Below are 22,110 nucleotides of genomic sequence, written 5' to 3' on the forward strand. Positions count from 1 at the left end.
GCTATTGGTCTGCTCGATTCGACCACAAATCGAGTCCTAAAACAAGTAATCCACGAAAATCAAACGAGAACGAATAACTAATTATGAAACCCTAAATACTGATTCAAAATCAACAATATCAATGTTTTATTTTACCTTGTGATTGAGAGAACAAACGAGGCTTCAACGACTCCGACCACGGCGACGAACACCCAACCTTGAAGAAAACGAAAACCAGAGCCAAACACCAGATTTTAGGCGAGATTGAAGAAGAAAAGAAACAACGAAGAAGGACGAAGAAGAGTGAAGAATAACCTAAAGACGCCGGCAACGAACAACGACTCCGACCACAGTGAATCCTTCGCCACTGTGAGCTGGAGGTCTAGGTCAGCGATCGACGCCACCGAGTGGGAGTGGAGGTGAGGAAGCCGCTCCGAGATGTTCGGCGGAGGAAGCCTCTGCGGTAGATCTTGGATCGAACGGCTGAGATTCACCGCCTTTTGGTCAATCTCGCTGGCTAAGATTCTGCTGGTCCGCTCTCTCTCTCTCTCTCTCTCTCTCTCTCTCTCTCTCAAGAATAGCCGATTTTCTTCTTCCCTTGCTTATCTGCGTCTATGGGGTATGGGCTGACATGTCTTGTATTTACTTTATGCGTTTCATTTTTTTTCCCACAAAAAATTAGGCCAAAAAGGAGGGAAAGTGACGAGGGTACAACAAAATAAAAAAATTAGTTTGAAATTTTATGTAGAAAATGGAGGGAATGTATTGGAGGGATTTTAAATCTCAATATTAATCTTCAAATTTATACTTATATGAAATAATAATAATATAAGTTTATAATTAAATGAAATTATAATAGTTTGTTAATTACATAAAAAAAAATAACATTGGTAAAGTAAAGTGAACTAATTAATTTTTTAGGAGAAATCGAAAACAAATGGAAGTAATAAGTCATTGAAATCAAATAAAATTGAATATGATACGTTATTACGAGACTATCATTATTGTGATTGTGAGTTTTGAATTGTGATTGTTCGATGTGAATTGAATTGAATTGAAATCAAATAAAATTGAATATGATACGTTATTACGAGACTATCATTATTGTGATTGTGATTGTGAGTTTTGAATTGTGATTGTTCGATGTGAATTGAATTGAATTGAAATCAAATAAAATTGAATATGATACGTTATTATGAGACTATAGATATTGTGATTGTTCGATATGAATTGCATTAAAATAACAATCAAATAAAATTGAATATGATACGTTATTATGAGACTATAGTAATTGCGATTATGAATTGTGATTGTTCGATAGGAATTGAATTAAAATTGAATATGATACGTTATTATGAGACTATAGTAATTGTGATTGTTCGATATGAATTGACTAAAATTAAAATCAAATAAATATGAATATGATATGTTATTATGAGACTATTGTTATTGTGATTGTAAATTGTAATGGTTCAATATGAATTGAAATCTAATAAAATTTAATATGATACGTTATTAGCAAACTATTGTTATTGTGATTGTTCAATATGAAATTAAATAAAAGAAAATTTGAATATGATACGTTATTATGGGACCATTGTTATTGTGATTGTAAATTGGTTATGGCTCCTTGAATTATATTAAATTGAATATCGTTCTTTAAAATTGAATATTTATACGAATATACTTTATTTTATTACATCATATTTTCTGATATCAATTTTATGTTTATAATTATAATTTTATGTTTATAGTTATAAATTTATAATTTTACATATATGATATTAATCGTGTTTAAATGGATCGTAATCGTGCTATTACTCGTAATCGTGTTAATTGGATCATATTCGTGCGGGTCGTAATCGTGTTTCGTGTCGACCATTTAATAATCGTGTTAATCGGCTTTTTATCGTGTTACCGTAATCGTGTCGTTTTGAACCATTATTTAATCGTGTTAGCGTGTTCGATCCAATTAAGAACCGACCCATTTATTGAGATCCAAATCCGCTTTAAATCGTGTCGTAACCGTTTCGTGTTTCGTGTCCGGACCAAATTGTCACCCCTAATACAAGTTACAACAAACATTATATATACAGATATTTTGTTATCTTTCATACTTCATTTTCAACCAATCATTCTAAAGATAACTAGCCAAAGAAAATGTGTGGAATTGAACTAAAACAGACCACTATCGGAATCAATCAGTCTAATGGAATATACGGATTTTGAACCAAGAAAGTGTGGCAAATCAAAATATGAGATTTCACACTTCAAAATATTTACATTTACAAACTTTTGCAATACATCAAGCACCACCTAGAACATAAATTGCCTCTGCTTTTTTTTTTTCCTCCTTTCAACAAGCACACCAAGACAAACCTATCAACATCGAAATTCATCAACTCCAAAAATCTCAACAAGAGCATTATAAATAAATCAAAAAGACAAAAAAAAAAAAATTAATAATAATGGACTTCCATACACTACAACGTATTTACTATAAAACAATATCGCAGGGTAGGGTCGGATTCAGCCGTTGAGAGCCGCTGTCAAATTGCTGACTCTGAACCCGACCTTGGTCACGAAACCGTCCCTGCAAATATACCGCAATTCCGGCAAGGAATCAAAGTCGAAACCTACCGACCTACTCTTCGACTCCTCGAAAGCTCGGCGACTGTTTTTACCAGACGGCTTTTTGGACGGCAATGGCTTCGTGGTTCTCTTGTACGAACCGAACCATTTGACTTGCATGTAACAGTTTCTCCTCCAAGGTGGGATCGGCATTTCCTTGGCCTTCAACGACTGCCTCATCGCGCTGCTCATCACTCTCACGATCTGCTTCAGATCGCTCACTTTTCCAACGAATATGGCAGGGAAAATCTCGATCAGCGAAGTGTAGTTCTCCGTCGGCCGAGCGATCTCGAACTCTCCGGCGATATTGGCTTCCACTATGTAACGAGTCCCTTGAACGTTGATGTCGACGTACTCGTAGTCGCCGGCTGGGAATCGTTTCGATTTATCCCACTTTGACTTGCAAAGCCCTGGAATAATATGATACACACCTTTAGAAGATGTTCTCTAGAATATTCTTCTAGTTGTGGTTTTGTTAGTTCCTTGTCTCAAATGGCAATATAATGGCATGAGTATAAATGTAATTAAGAAAAAACATTTCAAGAAACGAATGAAGTTGCTCTATTTTTCTCCCTCAAATTCTCTTTTTTTTCCCTCCAAAACCTATATCTAATACGATCTTCGGTGTGAATGTAGTATCATGTAATTCTGGAATTAATTATAAAACTACATTCCGAACTAATTGATTAAAAAAAATCTAATTTTTTTTTATTAAAATAGTTAAAGTTTCAAACCATGTATGAATATATTGATATGGACACTTAATATTTGTGTTTTAGACAAGCATTGCTATTTTGGTAATTTATTAATTGACTATATTAGCTAAAAACAGCTATTTAAAAAAATAATAAAAAAAAAACTTATTAAGAAGAATATTGAAAGTTACCGGCATCAAAGCCTTTTTGTCTGAGAAGAGTCATTAAACGACGCTTGAAATCAGAAGAGCTAACGCCTCCGTTAATAACTCCACAAGCGACTTCAGCTTCGTCGTGGATTTTCCTCTTCACGTCGTCACCGTTATGACTGAGAAAGTTCCTGAGCAATTCCTTCTTCTCCGAATCAGGCAAACTATCACCGCCCTCTTTATCAGACCCGTCTTGAATAATCTTATCGCTATCAATTTTGACCAGAGCTTCGAGATCGCGATCAATATTGTCAAGCAAAGCCTCCTCGTCGGAAGTAGTTCCGTACTCTCTTTCCATGAACGAATTGACGAGATCGGAGAGATCGGCTGGCTGACTTTCCGGCGAGTGCTCGCTGCCGGAGCTCTCGCAGAGCCTCGCCGCTCCCAGAGCCGCCATCGCCGCCGTGTCGAAAGCCGCCGCCATTCTCTCGAATCTCCCCGGAATTCTGGCCATTGATCGTCTGTATGAATTCAGTAAGAACTCGTGTGTGTATATAAATATATTTTTGCTTTTGTCTTTCTTCCTCTATAGTGTCGTCATACTATGCTCATTGTGTTTTCATTTCGTTTTGGTGGAAAAAGTAAAACAGAATAGAAGAGAGAGAAAAATGGGTTTGGTGTCAGATCATTGAGAAAACTAAAATACTGGTTCTTTAATGTACAAATATTTATAGCCTATGCGGTGGTGTGACTCCAAATAGGTTCTGATTTTAATCGATTTCACTTGGTTTCTTGATCGCTATGTTACTCAATGTATGTGGTCCTTCGTCATGTCCCGGTTCGTTTCGTTCTAATCACGTTTTTACTGTCGTAGTTATTTGTTATGACGTGTAATTTTGCGTGCGCTAATAAGATAATACTCGTGGATATTCTTCGCCTTTACTAACCCATGAGAAAAAAAAAAACCTGTATTAATCAGTTTTCATTTTTCTTATTTTCGAATTTATTTTAGGTATTATTATTTGCTATTATTGGTATGTAGAGATAAGGATCTCGAATATAAATATGGCACCAAAGGATTATACCGTTTTCGCATTCTTATCGCTTTAGTTATTATTGATGGAGTACTCTCTAATAAAGCAAATTGTTAAATTTACCTGTTCTTGTACGTTGACCCACAACGAAATCAGCGGTCTCAATTGAAACTTTAGAAACTGAAGTACATATCTTTCAGTATTTTTATTCTCTTTATTTTTGCAATTTATTTTTGCTCATAAATATCAGGAAAACTTTATCACCTCAAGACATCAACTATTTTCCATTGACATTTCAGATATAGTAGTAAAAATGCAGCTAAGGAGTGGTTATTTAATTTGTGATTTTTAAAGAATCTACGAAACAATTAATAACAATTTGTTCAAGAGAAGTTATGTATATTCAATACAAATAAAAAACCAAAAACTTTTTTTTTTTTTTTTGTCTAAAAAATCTAATAATAAACTGATAATGATGAATTGTATGTAATATTGGAACGGAGTTTATGTCAACACTGATTAGTGACCGTCAGATATATTTCATGTACCGTACAACGGCTGCGATCATGACCTTGTTAATCAGCTACATTTGGATTTATTTGACTGAGTGGCACGTTAACCAAGCACATAATGCCACGTGATTAATATAGACTCTCTTGTGCGTCCCTCGTGGACCATAACCTCCACGTGTGTCACTTTTAATCAGACATGGGACTCCAACGGATGGCCGCGTGTCACTTTGCTAGGTGCCGCCACGTCAGATGAAGTGGAAAATAGACGCGGATTTTTTAAGTTGTCCAGGTTCATTGAACCCGTTAAAGAGGTTATATACCAATATTATGTACGTGTCTAGGTGCATTGAACCTACAATTTCAGACAAGAAAAATAGTTAAGATTTTGGTTGCAAGGAAATCACTAACAGCCGCCAATTTTTTGTTGTTGTTCAATTTTTAAACTATTTTTATAATTCGAACGTCCTTTCTCTTCTCTTCTCTCATTTTTTAAGTGATAGTAGTGAAGCCAAGAAGTTATGCGTAGTTGTTTCACTATGTCATATCAGAATATCATAAATTATCTTCAATAAACATGCAATTTGACCCTTTTCCGGCTAATATGACTAGTATAGTAGATTCTAAAAAGACACTTGCTTCACGAAGCTTAGCATATGATTATTTTTTGTTGAAACTTGGAACTGATCAAAACTATATTTAACTTATAATACTATATCCCAAGTCAAAGGGTTTGTGATGTTTACTCAGGGAAAGAAAAATGAACCGTACGTAAGTGAACGGTTGTCCACAAATGAGTATGTGCATTTTTGTCACATTGCAAAATAGATTTGCCTGTTTTTTTAGTCATTTAATTAATTATATATTTTTCTATTCCATTTTCAGGTTAATGATTGATTTACAAATGAGAGAGAGAGAGAGAGAGAGAGAGAGAGAGAGAGAGAGAGAGAGAGATGATCATCATCATCATGCAACTTAAAAGGATCTACCCGGATTTATGGTCACATGCGTTGAAACCTCTCTTTATTCATGTCGGCCTGACGTTTCCCAAATATAATGCTAATTAACTATATATGCCAATTAATTTTTATATAAAAAGAATTTAGCATGTGTGCGAGTGATAACTTCAAATCGAAAAAAGACACAAATTTGGTAATTATAAAAAGGGGAAAAAAATCGTTGTAATTACACTATATGATTTAACCCTTTATATGGATTCTTTTGAAATAATTACTCTTTATTTTTTTTATAATATATTATTGTTTTAATCGGATATGATGAAAGGGGAAAATTGCCACACTTATATTATTAGACTTAGTGACTATTTATTTTTAGTTTCTTTTTTTTTTTTTTGAAAATCAAAAGGTGGAGACGGAAGTGGTGACCTTGCCTCCCCCGCTGGCTCATGTTCGGATTTTCTAGGTCGTCCATATCGGCATTTGGCGCAATCCACTAGAGCGACCTACCAGCGCAAGCACTGGCCCCGTCAAAGCAGCCCCACCGAATGCCTAGTATAGTTCCAAAAGTCGGAGGTCACCCAGTCTCAAGCGATTCTCACCCCTCACAATGTCACACAAACAATTATTGATTTTTGGGGGAATCGAACTCGGGACCAAGCCCTCCAAACCCTTAGGAGTTAGCTTGGAACCACTAGACCACAACACTCGGTGGTATTTATTTTTAGTTTCATGTACAATAACTTTATTTTGCTACACTTTGTAAATTAATAAAATATAAAAAAAAAAAACAAAAGTCAACTTTCGACTACAATTTTAATTTTTAAAAAATAACTACTATCCAGCCAACAACGACCAATATTGCTTACCTTTGAATCGTAAGCTTACAAATATTTGCATTTTGGTTACAGTTATTCGGGACATATAATCTCCTCTCAAGTAAACTTCAAGAAAAAGATTATTAAACATTATTTATTTCAAATATATATCTATTTAACCTTGTTGTTTCAAGCAAGGTTTGAAATTCCGGGGAAACCGGACGGAAACCGGTCCGGAAACCGTTTTTTTCAAAGTCCCGGTACCGGAATGTACAAAACCGTTCACTTTCCGTTTTTTTCTTGGATTCCGGGGAAACTGTTCCGGTTTCCGGGGAAACCTTCCACTTACCGACAGTCTTTAGGCAATTTTTACGCATACCGACGAAAACTTACCGGTAAGTGGTCAAATACCGACAATTCTTAAAATCTGATGATATTTAGTGTTCTTCACGAAATTTATCGTTATTTTTTGATGATTTAGTTCAAATTATTTATTTTATGTTGAATTTGAACTATGGTATTTAGTGGATTGTGTTGAATTTTATCATTTTTGTTTGTACTAATGAACTTTGTCATTTTTGTTTGTACTATTGAACTTTGTGTTTGTAATTTGGTAATGTATTGAAATATTGTACACTATTTTTAATTTTATGAATTTTATCCTACGTACTATGTATGTTTTTTGTATATTTTTTTCTGGATTCCTCTCGGTAAATACGGTATTTGACGGTATTCCTCAACGGTAACGGTAAGTTCAACGGTAACGGTTTCCTTTTTTTTCCTGCTTCCCCCGGTATTCCTTTACGGTACAAGCCGTTACCAGTAAATTTTAAACTTCGGAACGGTAACGGTAATGATATTTAAATCCCTGGTTTCAGGTATCTTGCAGATCTCAGAATACATAGGGTCAAAAAACCAACTCAAATTGTACAAGAATGGAGAGTAAAGCAGCATCAGTGCTTTGTAGCCTACAGTTCTTCCACAGAGGTAAAGGAAGGCAACTAGTACTTTGACAGTGGTTGTTCAGGGCCACATGATCGGTGAAAAAGATTGCCTAGTAAGTATCAAGCCATGCAAGATTTAGAATGTGACATTTGGAGATGGAGTAAAAGAAAGAATTGTTGGGAAAGGAATGCTAAAGAAAGAAGGACTTCCACAACTTAAGATTGTACTTCTTATAGATGGCTTGAAGGCAAACTTGATCAGTGTGAGTCAACTGTGTGATGCAATCAATCATGTAACCTAGACTGTTAGGTGTTCGATAATAAGAATCAGTGTGTGTTGGAAGGGGAGAGATCCTCAAATAACTGTTATCTTCTAGGAGTTGGTCAAACAACTTCTCGAACAATCTACCTAATGAGCAAGTCGAATGAGATTGATCTTTGGCACAAGAGGATGGGTTATCTCAATATGAGAACATGAAGAAAGTTGCTTCAAGAGGACTTGTCAGAGGACTTCATTTACTTCAAGGAGATCTTAGCATTTGTGTGTAAAGATTGCAAGATGGGTAAACAGACCAAGGCAGTTCACAAGAACACTACCCAAATCAACACTAGGAGACCTCTAGAACTCCTACACATGGACTTGATGGGCTCTATGCAAGTCGAAAGCATTGGTGGTAAGAAATATTTATTTGTGTGTGTTGATGATTATACTCAATATTTTTAGGTGAATTTTCTCAGGGATAAGTCAGATGCTATCAAAGTATTCACTACATAATGCATAAAGCTTCAGATAGAGAAGAAAATCAGTGCTGAACATATCATGGCAATCCGAAGTGATCATGGAAGAGAGTTCGAGAATAATGGGTTCACTGAATTTTGTGAAGCTCAAGGGATTGCACATCAATTTTCATCCCCCATTACTCCATAGCAAAATGGAGTGGTTGAGAGGAAGAACAGAACTATCCAAAAGATGGCCAGAGTAATTATCATAGCTAAGAAGATGCCACTGAAATTCTGGGCCGAAGCAGTGAATACAACATGCTACATCATCAATGGAGTATCCATCTGATTCGGAAATGAGAAGGCCTGCTATGAACTGTGGAATGGAAAGAAGCCTACTATCAAATACTTTCATGTATTTGGCAGTACATGTTACAATGACAGAGACTACATGAAGAAGTTGGATCCAAAGAGTGATGATGGAATATTCCTTGGATACTCCACCACCAGCAGAGCTTATAGAGTATAACAAGCAAACTAACACCGTCATAGAGTCCATAAATGTCTCAGACATAGATGATGAAGGAAGAAGGGAAGTTGAAGATGAAGAAATTGTTGATCTAATTAGCCCTCTTTAGTTTGTTTTTGAAGTTGGTCAACTAGACTCTTCGAAGGATATTCAAGATAAATTTCCTAGCTCATCCGATGATGAACTTGTTCAGGACTTGAATACAGTTGCTCCACATACTCCTTTACTTTTAACCTTTTTCCATAATTCAGAAGAAGCATCCAATCTCACCAATCATCAGTAATCCTCTAGAAGGAAGAAGAACTAGAGATAAGCTTCGGCTTAACTATTGCTATGATTAATCGGTCATGTTTTATCGTTAGTGTTGAACCAAAAAACATCAAAGAAGTTATCATTGATGAATATTGGGTTGGCAGGAAGAACATGGTGAGTTTGAAAGAAACGATGTATGGGATCTACTTCCCTGTCCACCTGATGTCAACGTCATCGACACAAAATAGATCTTCAAGAATAAATCCGACGAGAAAGGAAACATTACCATAAATAAAAGCTCGCCTTGTGGCCCAAGGATACTCCCAAATTGAAGGTGTAGATTTTGAAAAGATGTTTGCTCCAGTTGCGCATCTGGAGGCAATACATTTACTGCTCGCCCTTGCGTGTCATCTCGACTTCAAGCTTCATCAAATTTATGTGAAGAGTATGTATATTTCTCACTGAAGAAGTCTACGTAGCACAACCTAATAGTTTCAAAGATCCAAATCACCCTAAACACGTCTACAAGTTTAAGAAAGCTCTATATAGGTTGAAGCAGGCGCCTAGGGCCTGGTGTGAAAGGTTGATTGTGTTTCTGGTCGATCATGGCTATTCTCGTGGGAGAGTAGACAAAACATTGTTTATGAAACACACGAGGTCATACTTCATCATTGCTCAAATTTACATTGATGACATTGTATTTTGTTCAAGTTCGCAGAAGATGGTTGAACAAATGCAATGAGAATTCAAGATAAGTATGGTAGGTGCAATGTCTTACTTTCTTGGGCTTCAAGTCAAGAAAAAATCAGAAGGTATCTTCATCTCCCATAGCAAATATGCCAGAAATTGGATGAAGAAGTTTAAATTAGAGAAAGCTGCACACAAGAGAACTCCGGCAGCGACTCACATCAAGGTCACCAAAGATGACGATGATGTTCCAGTGGATCAAACTCTCTACAGAAGCATGATTGGGAGTGTACACGAGATATCAAGCTAATCAGGAAAAAAAACCATTTATCTAACGTCAAAAGAATAATTAAGTATGTGTGCGAGACAATTGATTATGGAATTTGATATACCAAACAAACTAGCCCTTTCTAGTGGGCTATTGTGATGCAGACTGGGCAGGGAGTACTGAAGATCGAAAAAGTACATCAAGAGGGTGCTTCTTTTGGGAAATAATCTTGTGTCACGGTTTAGCAAGAAGCAGAACAGCATCTCATTCTCTACAGCTGAAGAAAAATACATTGTTGTTGGGAGCAGCTATACTCATATGATCTGGATGAAACGGATGTTGTGCGAGTATGGTGTTCAACAAGATGTTATGCCATTATACTGCGCCAACATGAGTGCTATAAGCATTTCAAAAATTCCAGTGCAACATTCTAGAACAAAGCAAATTGATATAAGGCATCACTTCATCAGAGAATTAGTGGAAAATAAGGTGATTGAGCTGAAGTACATATCCATAAAGCAGTTGGCCGATATTTTCGCAAAACCTCTTGAAAGTGTGCAATTTGAGACACTTAGATCCGCCTTGGGTCTATGTGTTATATTGAGAATTAATTTCTCTAATTGTGTCCATCAACCAGGTTCTCATTGACTATATTCCTTAAGGTTGACGTGTATTTCAGGGGGAGTGACAGCTGAAAAAGCCACATGTCTTTTTTTTGAAGATTTTTGGGATAATTGTTTAGAGAAAGTAGGTTTTAATGTGTCTTGAAATGGGTCAACCGTGCTTTAACGTGGCAGATGTGAAAGAAGCGAATTGCAACCGTTCTCGTTTCCTAGAGAAAATAGAGTTTACTCATACACTCACATTACGTTACCTCACTTATTCAAGAAAGTATACAAGAAAAACCCTAGTCTTTATTTGTCTCTAAAAAATCAGACAAGAAATTTCATAATTCACTTCTCCGATTCGCATGAAAATGATGGCAACACGCGCAAGAAGAGCTTTTTCGACTCAAGCCCCCACTCCGATTGAGTCTCAACCTAACACAGACGTCATTGTCACACCTCTCAGCATCATCGCCGATGTCACGAGCATGGAAAATATCGAGAAGACGATCCAGAATCACCCAAACCTAGTAGAGGATTCCAATAAAGCCACAACTCATGTTAGCCCCAACCTTGTTTCCATTAATGTTTGTGAGACCTCAAAACCTGTAATGGATTCTCAAACCTCGATAGAAGTGCCCGATGAGGAGCATGCAACTCGAGGGGGGATTCCAGAAATCCCTAGCCATGTTGAAGCTAATTAATCAACATTGAGAATGATTATGAAGAAATTGAGAAAGAAGACCAGCAATATCTTAGTTTCTCCATGGAATAGGGTTGAACAAGAACATGAAGAAGAGGAAGTTTCAGTTGCTGAAAGCGAAGGCATCATCACCACTCCTAATATAACAGAGATTCAAAATGAAGAAGAAGGTGATCACGCCATGGAAGCTTTAGAGAGCAAAGTTGTTAGGCCCGTGTACACAAGTGATGAACAAGTGTATATTCTTGATCAACCTAAGAACAAGAGTACGAAGAAGAAGGCTAAGAAGAGTTCAGAAGATGGTGAAGCAACTTTGAGTGAGGAAGAGCCTCACAAAATGAAGATGGACTACCCATCTAGGAAGAAGAAAGTTGTTGGTGCTCTATAGAAGAAGAAGAAGAAGAAGAAGAAGAAGAAGACTCAAGACTCGAATCCAGATGTGTCTAAAGCGGTTCCAGAAGATGTACGAGGAGATGTACCAGAAGATGTTCCATAAATTGTTCAGGAAGCAGCAGCTACAACAGTTTTACAAGAAGTTATAGCAGCAGTAAGCCTCTGAACCTACCTCGAGCAAGAGCAAGAAAAAGAAGAGCCCGGATAAGAAGAATATTGATGAAGAGAAGTACGCAGTCCTTGAGATTGTCACTGCTGAAAGAGCCCAAATTATGGAGTGGTTAAGATCACAGAAAAGAAGTTGTCCATCACTCCTGATTTGATTAATGAGTTTATGGATCTGTGATTGCTAAAGAAGAAGCTGACTTGGATAAGGTTGCTAGATATCTCACTGGGCGAAAGAGAACAGTGTGGGTTGATCAGGATATGTCATCCACATACTTGACAACTAATTTCTCATTGTTGTATGGAATAACGATCAAGAACTGGCTTCTTTCTCTGCACAGAGTAAGCTCTATGGCTTAGCTGCTGTATGCTATTGGAAACAAAGAGTTTGTTGATATTGGACAAATCATCTTTAACCAGATTGTTGCTCACGGTATTTTTGAGAAGGTAAACCCCCATATTGGTTTTCCATCTCTCATATATGAGCTGGTGTTGAAGCAGCGCTCATGGTTGAAGTTGAGTCAGAAGAATCTCTCCCTAAATGCCAAGTTCATCTAAGTAGATCCGTAGCTGTTCACAGGGAATCACAAGAATGACATCGAGGGGGAGAAACCAGCTCCAAATAATTTATGCTAGGGTTCATAATTCCGATAAAAGAACTATGAGAATCAATACGCTCATAGACAAGCATGAGTGTGGAATAGTTTTTCTATAACAAGCATGTGACCAGTATGTGGTTAGCCAATCACTTCCTCGGCCACTTTAGATCTAACCCAAATTTGGACTACCAAAACTTCAAAGAACTGAGTGTTGCATCAAAGTTTACAAATGTCTTGAAGATTTTACAGAGCCGAGAAAAGGGCAAGACGGGCTTTAGAAGGTTCTGTTAAAGACCAACATGCAATTCTTGAAGATTATTGCTAGCAATTAATAGCAACAGATCCAGGTTCAATGGCTATAATGGGAAAAAAACATGGACAATGGCAAAAAAGTGTTTGAAAGGGTCTACATTTGCATGAATGCTTGTATAGAGGGATTCAATAGAGGGTTGCATAACCTTGGTTGGGATTTGATGGGTGCTTTCTTAAAGGCTATTGCAAGATGTTACTAGCTGATGTGGGTATTGTTCTAAACAATACACAATACTTGGTTGCATATCTAGTGGTTGAGAAGGATAATACAGAGACCTGGACATGGTTCATGATGTTGTTGAGTAAAGATCTTGGCATTCACAACCCGGGTAAATTTACTATGATTAGTGATAGAAAGAAGAGGCTAGAGAAACCCTTGGGAGATGTGTTCCCTGGTGTAGAAATAATATTATGTGTTGGGCATCTGCATTCGAAATTCAAGAAGGAACACAGTGGATTGCTTCTCAAACAGATGTTGTGGGCATGTGCTAGAGCTTTTATAGATGCTGAATTTAAGCAGAGAATGAGTGAGCTCATGAAAGATGAAGTGTGAAAGCCTATGAATGGCTTTTGCAAAATAACCCCAAGGAGTAGAGCATGTCACATTTCAAAAGTAATGTCAAATGTGACATGCTCTCGAACAACCTCTGTAAGAGCTCTAACTCATCAATATTACTTGCAAGAGACATACCAATTATGATTCTATTGGAGAAGATCAGATTTTGGCAGATGTGTAAGTTTGCAACAAAGAGGCATTCTGTTGAGAACTGGATTCATCCAGTCAGCCACAGAGTCATGGCACAAATTGAGAAGTACAAGAATGTTGCTAGATACTGTCAGTCAACAATAGCTAGAAATGCCAAGTTCTAGGTGATGTGTCTAGGTTATGAGTCATTTGTAGTTTACTTGAGACTTAAGGTGTGCACTTGTAGAATATTTTAGTTATCTAGAATACCATGTCCACATGCCTTAGCATATATTTGGACATCGAGACTTGATGTCATGAACTATATTGATGACTGGTACAAGAAATAGGCCTATGTAGTATGTTACAGTGGGATCATTGAACCCATGACAAGTCCATATAAATGGCCAAAATCTGGTCTCAATCCCATTATGCCACCTCCTGAAAATGCATTACCCGGAAGACCCAAGAAGAAAAGGAAAGAAGTATTGATGAGCCAGCTCCCGAGTTTGGTCCATTTCCATATTATGCCACAAAGCATTCTGGGAAGGGGCAAGAAAATTATTGCAGCAATTGTGGGCAAACAGGGCATTCCAAAGTCACATGTTCTAATCTAGCTTCAAGTCAGGTATAGATATGTTCAAACTGCCAAAGTAAATTATATGCTTTATGTAATTTTTTCTAATTTATATGTGTGCATTTTATTGACAGCTCAAGTCAAAAAGAAGAGATGCAGACCTGTTAAAGTCAGGAAAGTAGAGAGGCAGACATATCAAGTCTAACCCAACACCTGAGAAAATCAAGAAAGGAGAAAGAAAGAAGAAACAGAATGCAAAAAAGCATCTTCTTCTCATCCAAGTCAAGGCTTCGTCAAAACACATAGACAGTGGTCATTTTGATACTGCTATTTTGGTTTAACTTAGTTTAGATTTAAACATCTTTTGTGTGGTACCATCAACCAATTTGTTATTTTGGAACTGCTCTTTAGTTTTATAACTGCTCTTTATGCAAAAATATATGTACTGGCTCAGATAATGCATGTTGCTGTATTGGTACCATTATCAAATGTAATATGCTTTTGGAACTGTTTTATGACATTTTGCATCACTTTCATATTGCTATTAACACACATTTAACACCACTGATCATGTTGCTATTAACACTCAAAATAACACCTTCATTCCATTTAACATTATGAACCAATATAGCACTGCGATCAAACACAGATAAATATGATCAATAAGCACGTAAAAATAACCATTACAACAATAACATAAGACATCATATTCCTAAAGCCTTTGATTATCGAAGCTTGAGTTGTGAATTGGCCATTCTCCATTTCCAACAGATTAATTCTTCTCAGCAGACCGGAAATCACTTGTTTTGACTTTGCGCACATTTTTGGGTCAACCCACATAAAGCAGTTGCAGCCACCATCTAACTGTATAACATAAACAACGAAAACCACAAAATTCTCATATACACAATACCCCCAAAACAGTCACCAAAATGACATAAAAAACTTACTCTTTTCTTGTGACATCCGACGAACTTTCGACAAGGGTTTGAATCCGCCCACGGCGTCCTTTGAACCACTGCGACACCACATTTGCAAACTTCAAGAGCTAAACCCGCAGAGTTTCCTCACGTCGACGCTCGTAGTGATTTGCTACCGAACGACGATGATGTATGTTCATCACCAATTTGATGTTTGTGAGTAAGAATGGTAACGGGTACGGGTATGAAGGGATGCACATAAACCGGTACTCGACCTGTTAATCCGTTTTATCATACGGGTCGGGTAACGGCTAATACCCGTTGGGTAGCGAGTATGAAATTTCAATACTAACAATAAAAAAAAAATTAAATACTCAATAAATCTAAATATAAATTATAAACTACAAGTTAGAGTCAAAATATAATTTAAAGTGGGAACACTAAAGCAAGTTAAAATTCATACAAAACAAACAATTTAGATTTATATTTAGATTTATTGAGTATTTAATTTTTTTTTATTGTTAGTATTGAAATTTCATAAAATAAAAACTTGTAACGGGCCGGGTTAACGAGTTAGCGGGTCGGGTAAAACTATACATGTACCCTTACTCATTTAAATGTTAACGGGTATTACCTGTTAACCCGTTTCAAACGGGTATTACCCAACCCGTTTAGACCGGGTAACGGGCGGGTTAACGGGTATCGGATAATAATGTCATCCTTATTCGTGAGTAGGTGATAAACCAGAAGAAGAAAGACAAAGTTTAAGGCTTTCGATTTGGGAATTTCTTTTCTTCGTCGATTTTCCTTCTTTTTTCCCGGTTTAAATGAATAATAATTCACTCTCTCTATTAAACCCATTAATATATTATTTAGTATTTATAAATAAATAAATAAAAACATCTTATTATCATAAGATGCTTACACGTGGGTTCCCGTTTGCAATTAACGTGTTCATCTGTATTAGGGATTTACGGCGACTCTAAAAACAAAGATTAAAGATTTTACCCGACAAAAAATAAATGGGTACTAAATCGTTTCCAAAGAAAAATATTAAGAATGTATGCCGCCAATGTCCCCATTGTTTCCTTTGAAAGAAAGCAAACATAAATGTGGCTATGAAACTTAAGCCCATGCTTTGCTCGAAGTATAGGGCCTCACTCTGCTATCTGAATCGCTCAAGGAAACCCGTTTGAGTACTAACTTCTAGAAGGATTTTTACTCTCTATGCAATCCAAGTCCCAAGATCAAGATAATATTCGTAGTAAATATGGTCGAATTAAAAATAAATAAATAAACGTTATATTTTGGGTGCATGAAAATAAAATAAAAAATAAACAAAAGTAATCCCTATCTATCTCATGTGGGAATGTTCACATAAATCCCAATCAACGCATGAAGGAAACAATTTTCCAAGTGCAACTAAAGTCATGCAATAGGAAAGCTACCAGGATAAATAATTACTATACACAGCATGCATGCACGCAGAAAATAAAATCGTCTCCACCTAAAATAATCAATTACTTGAGACATTATGCCAATATACACTTCTACAAAGACATTTTCTGGATATCTTTTTCTTCATGTCTTCTTCTACCCAATTTGAACGATTATTATTATTATTTCGGCATCTACGACTTCCCGAGCAACCTCTCCTGCAAGATGTCTCCAAGCTTTGCGTATAGGGCTTGTTGCTCTTGGATACTTAGATTCATCAGTACCTAGACACAATGCAGAAACACAAATTATATTTTAACATTCATTATCATCATCATCAAATGAGGTACAATTAGCTGTGCCTAGTACTAACCTGAGCAAATATCGTATCAACCGACATGCTTTGGGGCACGACAAAGGTCTGGTGATACGTGTACGCGAATACGGCCATAACCATCTACAAATAGAAATGGACACATCAGTTTAAGGGGTTCAGCATAATCGCCTGTGAAATTTTACCCACCTCTCCTAAGTGAAGTGCTGATTTTCACAGAACTAATTTTAAAGAAGATTAAATATGTACTATGTAAGGATTTCATGAAGTTCATTTGCGGAAAATAGACAGACCTGACAGTCCATTCTGTCAGTTATGCCTCCATGCCCAGGAATACTATCCCCAAAATCCTGTAGCAAATGGAAACCAAGCATTATTGTTTACTTCATTGAAGCTCGTGAGCTGAAAATAATAAATTAACAGTAGGGCTAATTAGCAAACCTTGATTTTGAAAGCTCTCTTGAATCCACTAGCAAAGAAGCCTCCGAAGGGTGCTATTATTGATGCAAATAAACCAATACACAGGGCATGCCATTGAACGGGCAATACTGAGAATTCTTTCCAAGGAAACTGCACATCAATGACACGTTGATCAGCACTAGTTTTTACTGTTTCTACACAAATCACTCCACAGGGAGTCAAAAGTTCAACAAATATCCCACACGAGCAATACTTCTTTTAAAATAAAAATTAAGGGAAAAAAAAAAAAAAAAAAAAAAAAAAACAGACCATATTTATAGATTTCCTACAGCCGGCTTTTTACATAGACAAGCATGTAGCATTTTTTACGGGTAGCAATGCAAGATCTAAAGACTCCAAAGGCATAAATTAAAATGCAAGTAGGTAGTATCTTTGTTTGATTACCAAAGATAGGGTATTTTTAAATAACACATGTGTTCTTATGAGAGCTAGAAATTAAAAAAGATAAAAATTAAAAAAAAATGTGTTTAATACTTTAATTTTAATAATCTAATAATTTTTTATTAATAAAAAAATCTTTATGTATAAACAAACTAGATAGAATGTAACTTTGCGCACCCATTGAGGAACCCACGCAGAGAGCGTGAAGGGATATGGCTTAAACAGTGGACCCGGATCACATTGAAGCCACCCAGTTGATAAATCCTGCAAATATATAAATTTTAAGTTCCTTCTGAATAAAATACGGTGGCCCCCAATTCATCTGTAAGCAATAGTATTCGTTCTGGTAAAGTTACCTTTCTTGGGCAAGTCAACCACGGATATTGACCCATGATATTTGCTAACTGCAAACAAACAAGTGTTAATACATTAGAAAAACTCAGCCTGCAAATTAAACCAAGCCTTTCTAGAAACCATGAGTCAAAGTTGCAAACAAACATAAAGTAATCAGTCTATGAGAAAAACACTAAAAACAGAAAATAAACATGCACAAAATGTTACGTAAACATCACGTACAACTTATGTAAGCACAGCCACAAACACACAATTCATATCCTTACAACCCATGAAAGAACTTTGCACCAGAGTCAGGTCCAAATGGCGTATCTTGTTTTAGTGGATTTTCAAACCTATTCTGAAACTTAACAGACAACTTCTTTTACTCAATTCACTAACAGAAATTGTATCTTCAAGGCATGAGCTCAGCTAGAGAAACAAAGCTATTTCATTACAGCAACCACACTGGACAGAGCATGCTTACCAGAAACGCAGAGATGATAGTTGTAACAGAAGCTCCAATAAATCCCTCCCAAGTTTTCTTTGGAGATAGTTTGATTAAAGGAGTCTTTCCAAAGAAGAAACCAAAGATATACGCAGCAATATCATTGATAGCAATCAGTGTTGCTGGAAGAAGAAACCTGAATTCACATTTGAAAATTGGTCAAGTAATGATATAAATGAAAGAAAATATTCAAAGGGGCTGGAACATCCTGGAAGAGAAAACACTGTCCACATAAAAGAGTACCAAAGACAATTTCTAGTCCTAGCTTAAGATCTTACTTTTATTTAATTACTTGCCTTAAAAAAAGAAAATAAAAAATAACAACTTATTTAAGTGGCAGTTAATTCATCTTAGAATTAAAGAAATATATCATTAATTCACGTGCCGTGAAAGTCTATGTTTAAGCTTCCAACTCTGGAAAGCATCAAAGGTCTGATTCATAGAGTCCATAAATTACTTAGTGAGATCCTACAAAGATTTAATTCCAAAGTACGCTGTTTTACCAGATAATTCCTTCAAAGATGCTGGCTACAGTAAAAGAGGACTGTGTAAACACCACAATCAGAATCATGTGTGTCCATGCATACTGGCCAAATTGATATTTATACATCCTCTTCTTTAGTGTAAGGATGAACCACACAAAACCTGGGTCAAACAACAAAAGTAAGTCAAAACTTCTAAGCTACGCGCTGGAAGAAAAAAGATCATGGAGAACACACCAAAAGGAAACAAGCTCACAATAGAAGATTTCAATAACCAGCTAGAGTATGAAACAAAAGCAATTAGCCCTTTTAAAAGTATTTTGTACAATACACAAACACTAGCGAAGTGAAGGAACCAAAATCACATCTAAAACTCAGACCAAAGCATCTATAATAAGAATTACAAACGCGGCTGACCTGTGATATATAAAGAGTAGCAGATAACCATCTGGTACTTATTAAAGTTGCTGACAACATGGTAAAGAAGCTTGTCCGAAGATACGGTGTTGACAAGTCGTTGACCGAGAATTCGACCATAGACGAACAACATTGCGGTGAAGAAGAAGTGCCTAGTCCAACAAGTCAAGGGTAACTACAGGTTTGACTTTATCCAACAACGAAACTATTGAAAATGACAAAACAAGAGTGTCTAACCAATTTAACAGCCTGAATCCCGGGAGATGCCTATCTTCATGTGCTTTCCTTAGTAGGTTGAAAAGCTCCTTTGCCATAAAAATTTGGATAACCACAACCATGGTAGTAATGGCGAGATGTCCTAAGTAAATAATCAATACAAACCCGCCGATCATCCAAACAGAAGAGTATGCACGGATCAACATGGACTTGTACTTGTTACGGTCATTAACGAGTAATTTGCCTCCATTTTCTTTACTTTCATCCTGACCAGCCTGAGAGTCCAAGAGAATATCAAACCATTACTGATTCTTGCTCCACTATCACTTTAGAATATTAGTATTACAAAAACAAAGTTTCACGATCTTCTACAGAGTACCATATACTATAATGCCAGAGGAATAAATTACCATATAAAATCGCATAATTAGACCTCTCGTATAAGTACTTTGTTTTTATTTGAACATCAAACTTTTAACTAACAAACCAACCTCACTCGAGCGCCTACGATGCCTGAGCCGAGGAGTTGAAGAACTAGAATTTTCCCTCTGCATGACTCCCTGATTTTATTTTTCACTCATACGCATAGATATTGCAATTCCCACACCTAAAACACAAAATCAACTTTAATCGACCGGTCAAAAGAAAGCCGTACCAAACTTACAGTATTATTAAAGTCAAATCAAATAAATAAACATTCAAAAAGAAAAACACACAAGCGCACTCAAAAACAAAAACTTGTCCCCTATAATTACAGATTTTCATTCATACTCAGATTCAAAAAACGCTTATAGAGAAAACGCCACATCCAAATTCAATAAACCATATATCGAACAACTTCGACAAAAGCAGCCAAAGCACAAACTTGAACTGGACAGCATTCAAGAGCATGAAATTTCATTCCGACGCTCAAATCCAAATAGCAGAACTTAATTGAAATCGATAACGAAATATTAGAAGAGATTTTTACACTCAAATCTGAAGCGATAACCGAAGGCGCGAGCGAACGAGCTAGCGAACCAGAGAGAGCTTTCTTGTTGCGTGTGGTTGAGTGAGAGAGATAGGTAGGTTCGAAAGCCAAAAGAAAGCAGCGAAGAAAAGGGAAACGAATAAGAATTTCACGCCGAGAGGGATTTCGAATATAGCGAAAGAAAGAAAGAACAAAGGGAAAAAAATAGCCGACCTTTAATTATTTTAAGTTACTAATATATTAAGGAAAAACAGAGAAATTGAAAAAATATTCGCTATATTTTTTCGTGTGTTTGTGTGCTGTAGTAGTATTATATGATTATCGTTCTGGAGGGTTGCTTCCTGATTCCTCCAGGATTACAGGTAGATCTATTGATGCCAAAGATACAGCGACCGTCTGATTAGTGTTATATGGGTCTCTGGATTATACGTGGGAGAATCTAAACCCTACACGTGGAAAACGTTGGTTTGTATAGTATTTTGAGGTTTCATTGATAGTTTTTGGGAGAATTTTTAAATAATCGGCTAAGTTACTAAAGGCACACTTTTGAGTGTCTTGGCATTTTTAAGGTGTCAAAATCAAGGGGAATTTATTATAAACAAAAAGAGGAACATGAGAATAAAAAGTGGAATTTATTTGAATGGAAAATATCTATAAGATTATATGGTTAAATTATACACATATGTGTCTCTCTTAAATTTTGAACTTTTCTTAGACATAGATGGAAAACTACAACGAATAAATTATATTTTTGACCTTGCTAAAAAATAGGTATGCGACATAAGATTCCCATATTTGTTAATTTTATTTTTCTGTAAACTTTGATATTTTTTATAGTTTGTGTACATAGAATATCAAGGTAAGGGAAAATGACGCATATATACTCGATGTTTAAGTTAACTATTTTGGTTAACTTTTTTATTTTTAAAATGTCGAGTTTGTATTCTATATTTAATTAAAATGACGAAATCATACTCTAAAATAAATGATTGTGTCACAAATATTCATTTTATTGATTTTTCATTAATATTGACTTTGATATGTATATGTAAATCTCATTTCACCCTTATTCATTTGCTCCTTATAGACCTATATATAATTCATTGTAAAATAAAACAAATTAAAAAAACAATGATCTCTGAACTCTGAAATCTGAAATATCGTGAAGAACACAGATAGAGAAAAATATAAAAATCAACATTCGAAAATCATCAAAATCACTAATTCGAGCGTGAAATCCAAGAATCAATGTCGCAGTTTGAGATGTAGGAATTTTATTAGTCTATTTTGATTTAGTTCGATTTCAAAATTTGGGATTGGGGGTTGTTTTTTAATTTTAAATATATAACATATAGGACTATAAGGCACGAATGAAAAAAATGGTAAAATGGTGTTTACATATAAATATCGGAATCAACATTA

The 22,110-nt window shown here is 36.0% G+C and overlaps 3 protein-coding genes across 3 annotated transcripts; 1 reads left to right on the top strand and 2 right to left on the bottom strand.

Moving 5' to 3' along the window:
- Positions 1-2,218: 2,218 nt before the first annotated feature.
- LOC149385375 (phosphoenolpyruvate carboxylase, putative (DUF506)) lies at positions 2,219-4,192 on the bottom strand. The gene is made up of 2 exons (XM_089626717.1): positions 3,497-4,192; positions 2,219-3,020 (listed from the first exon to the last, which is right to left on the bottom strand). The coding sequence occupies exons 1-2, from the start codon at positions 3,966-3,968 to the stop codon at positions 2,509-2,511; spliced, it is 984 nt and encodes a 327-aa protein (XP_089482843.1). The 5' UTR covers positions 3,969-4,192; the 3' UTR covers positions 2,219-2,508.
- Positions 4,193-9,985: 5,793 nt separating this feature from the next.
- On the top strand, positions 9,986-10,866 carry LOC149385376 (uncharacterized). The gene is made up of 3 exons (XM_089626318.1): positions 9,986-10,192; positions 10,421-10,674; positions 10,809-10,866. Exons 1-3 carry the CDS (start codon positions 9,986-9,988, stop codon positions 10,864-10,866), a joined length of 519 nt encoding a protein of 172 aa, XP_089482444.1.
- A 5,529-nt stretch (positions 10,867-16,395) lies between these two features.
- On the bottom strand, positions 16,396-21,038 carry LOC149385377 (phosphatidate cytidylyltransferase 2-like). Its single transcript, XM_089626756.1, has 12 exons — positions 20,689-21,038; positions 20,210-20,325; positions 19,740-19,993; positions 19,503-19,654; positions 19,107-19,248; positions 18,583-18,739; positions 18,119-18,166; positions 17,940-18,026; positions 17,343-17,471; positions 17,195-17,251; positions 16,941-17,024; positions 16,396-16,851 (listed from the first exon to the last, which is right to left on the bottom strand). The coding sequence occupies exons 2-12, from the start codon at positions 20,270-20,272 to the stop codon at positions 16,762-16,764; spliced, it is 1,263 nt and encodes a 420-aa protein (XP_089482882.1). The 5' UTR covers positions 20,273-20,325; positions 20,689-21,038; the 3' UTR covers positions 16,396-16,761.
- Positions 21,039-22,110: the final 1,072 nt, after the last annotated feature.

This window comes from Urtica dioica, chromosome 9, assembly GCF_054948205.1.
Source record: "Urtica dioica subsp. dioica isolate 48M chromosome 9, U.dioica_male_clone48M_v1_H2, whole genome shotgun sequence".
Lineage (NCBI taxonomy): Eukaryota > Viridiplantae > Streptophyta > Magnoliopsida > Rosales > Urticaceae > Urtica > Urtica dioica.

Bases quoted from the DNA above. Each gene is read 5' to 3' on its own strand.
- LOC149385377 (XM_089626756.1), bottom strand. From the start codon at position 20,272: ATGCAGAGGGAAAATTCTAGTTCTTCAACTCCTCGGCTCAGGCATCGT. The intron at 19,655-19,739 runs GTTAGACACTCT...TTGTTGGACTAG, and splicing joins GGATTCAGGCTGTTAAATTG to GCACTTCTTCTTCACCGCAA. The intron at 18,740-19,106 runs GTAAAACAGCGT...ATGTGAATTCAG, and splicing joins ATCTTTGAAGGAATTATCTG to GTTTCTTCTTCCAGCAACAC.
- LOC149385376 (XM_089626318.1), top strand. From the start codon at position 9,986: ATGTCTTACTTTCTTGGGCTTCAAGTCAAGAAAAAATCAGAAGGTATC. The intron at 10,193-10,420 runs GTACACGAGATA...CGGTTTAGCAAG, and splicing joins ACAGAAGCATGATTGGGAGT to AAGCAGAACAGCATCTCATT. The intron at 10,675-10,808 runs GTACATATCCAT...TCCATCAACCAG, and splicing joins AATAAGGTGATTGAGCTGAA to GTTCTCATTGACTATATTCC.
- LOC149385375 (XM_089626717.1), bottom strand. From the start codon at position 3,968: ATGGCCAGAATTCCGGGGAGATTCGAGAGAATGGCGGCGGCTTTCGAC. The intron at 3,021-3,496 runs GTAACTTTCAAT...ATATTATTCCAG, and splicing joins ACAAAAAGGCTTTGATGCCG to GGCTTTGCAAGTCAAAGTGG.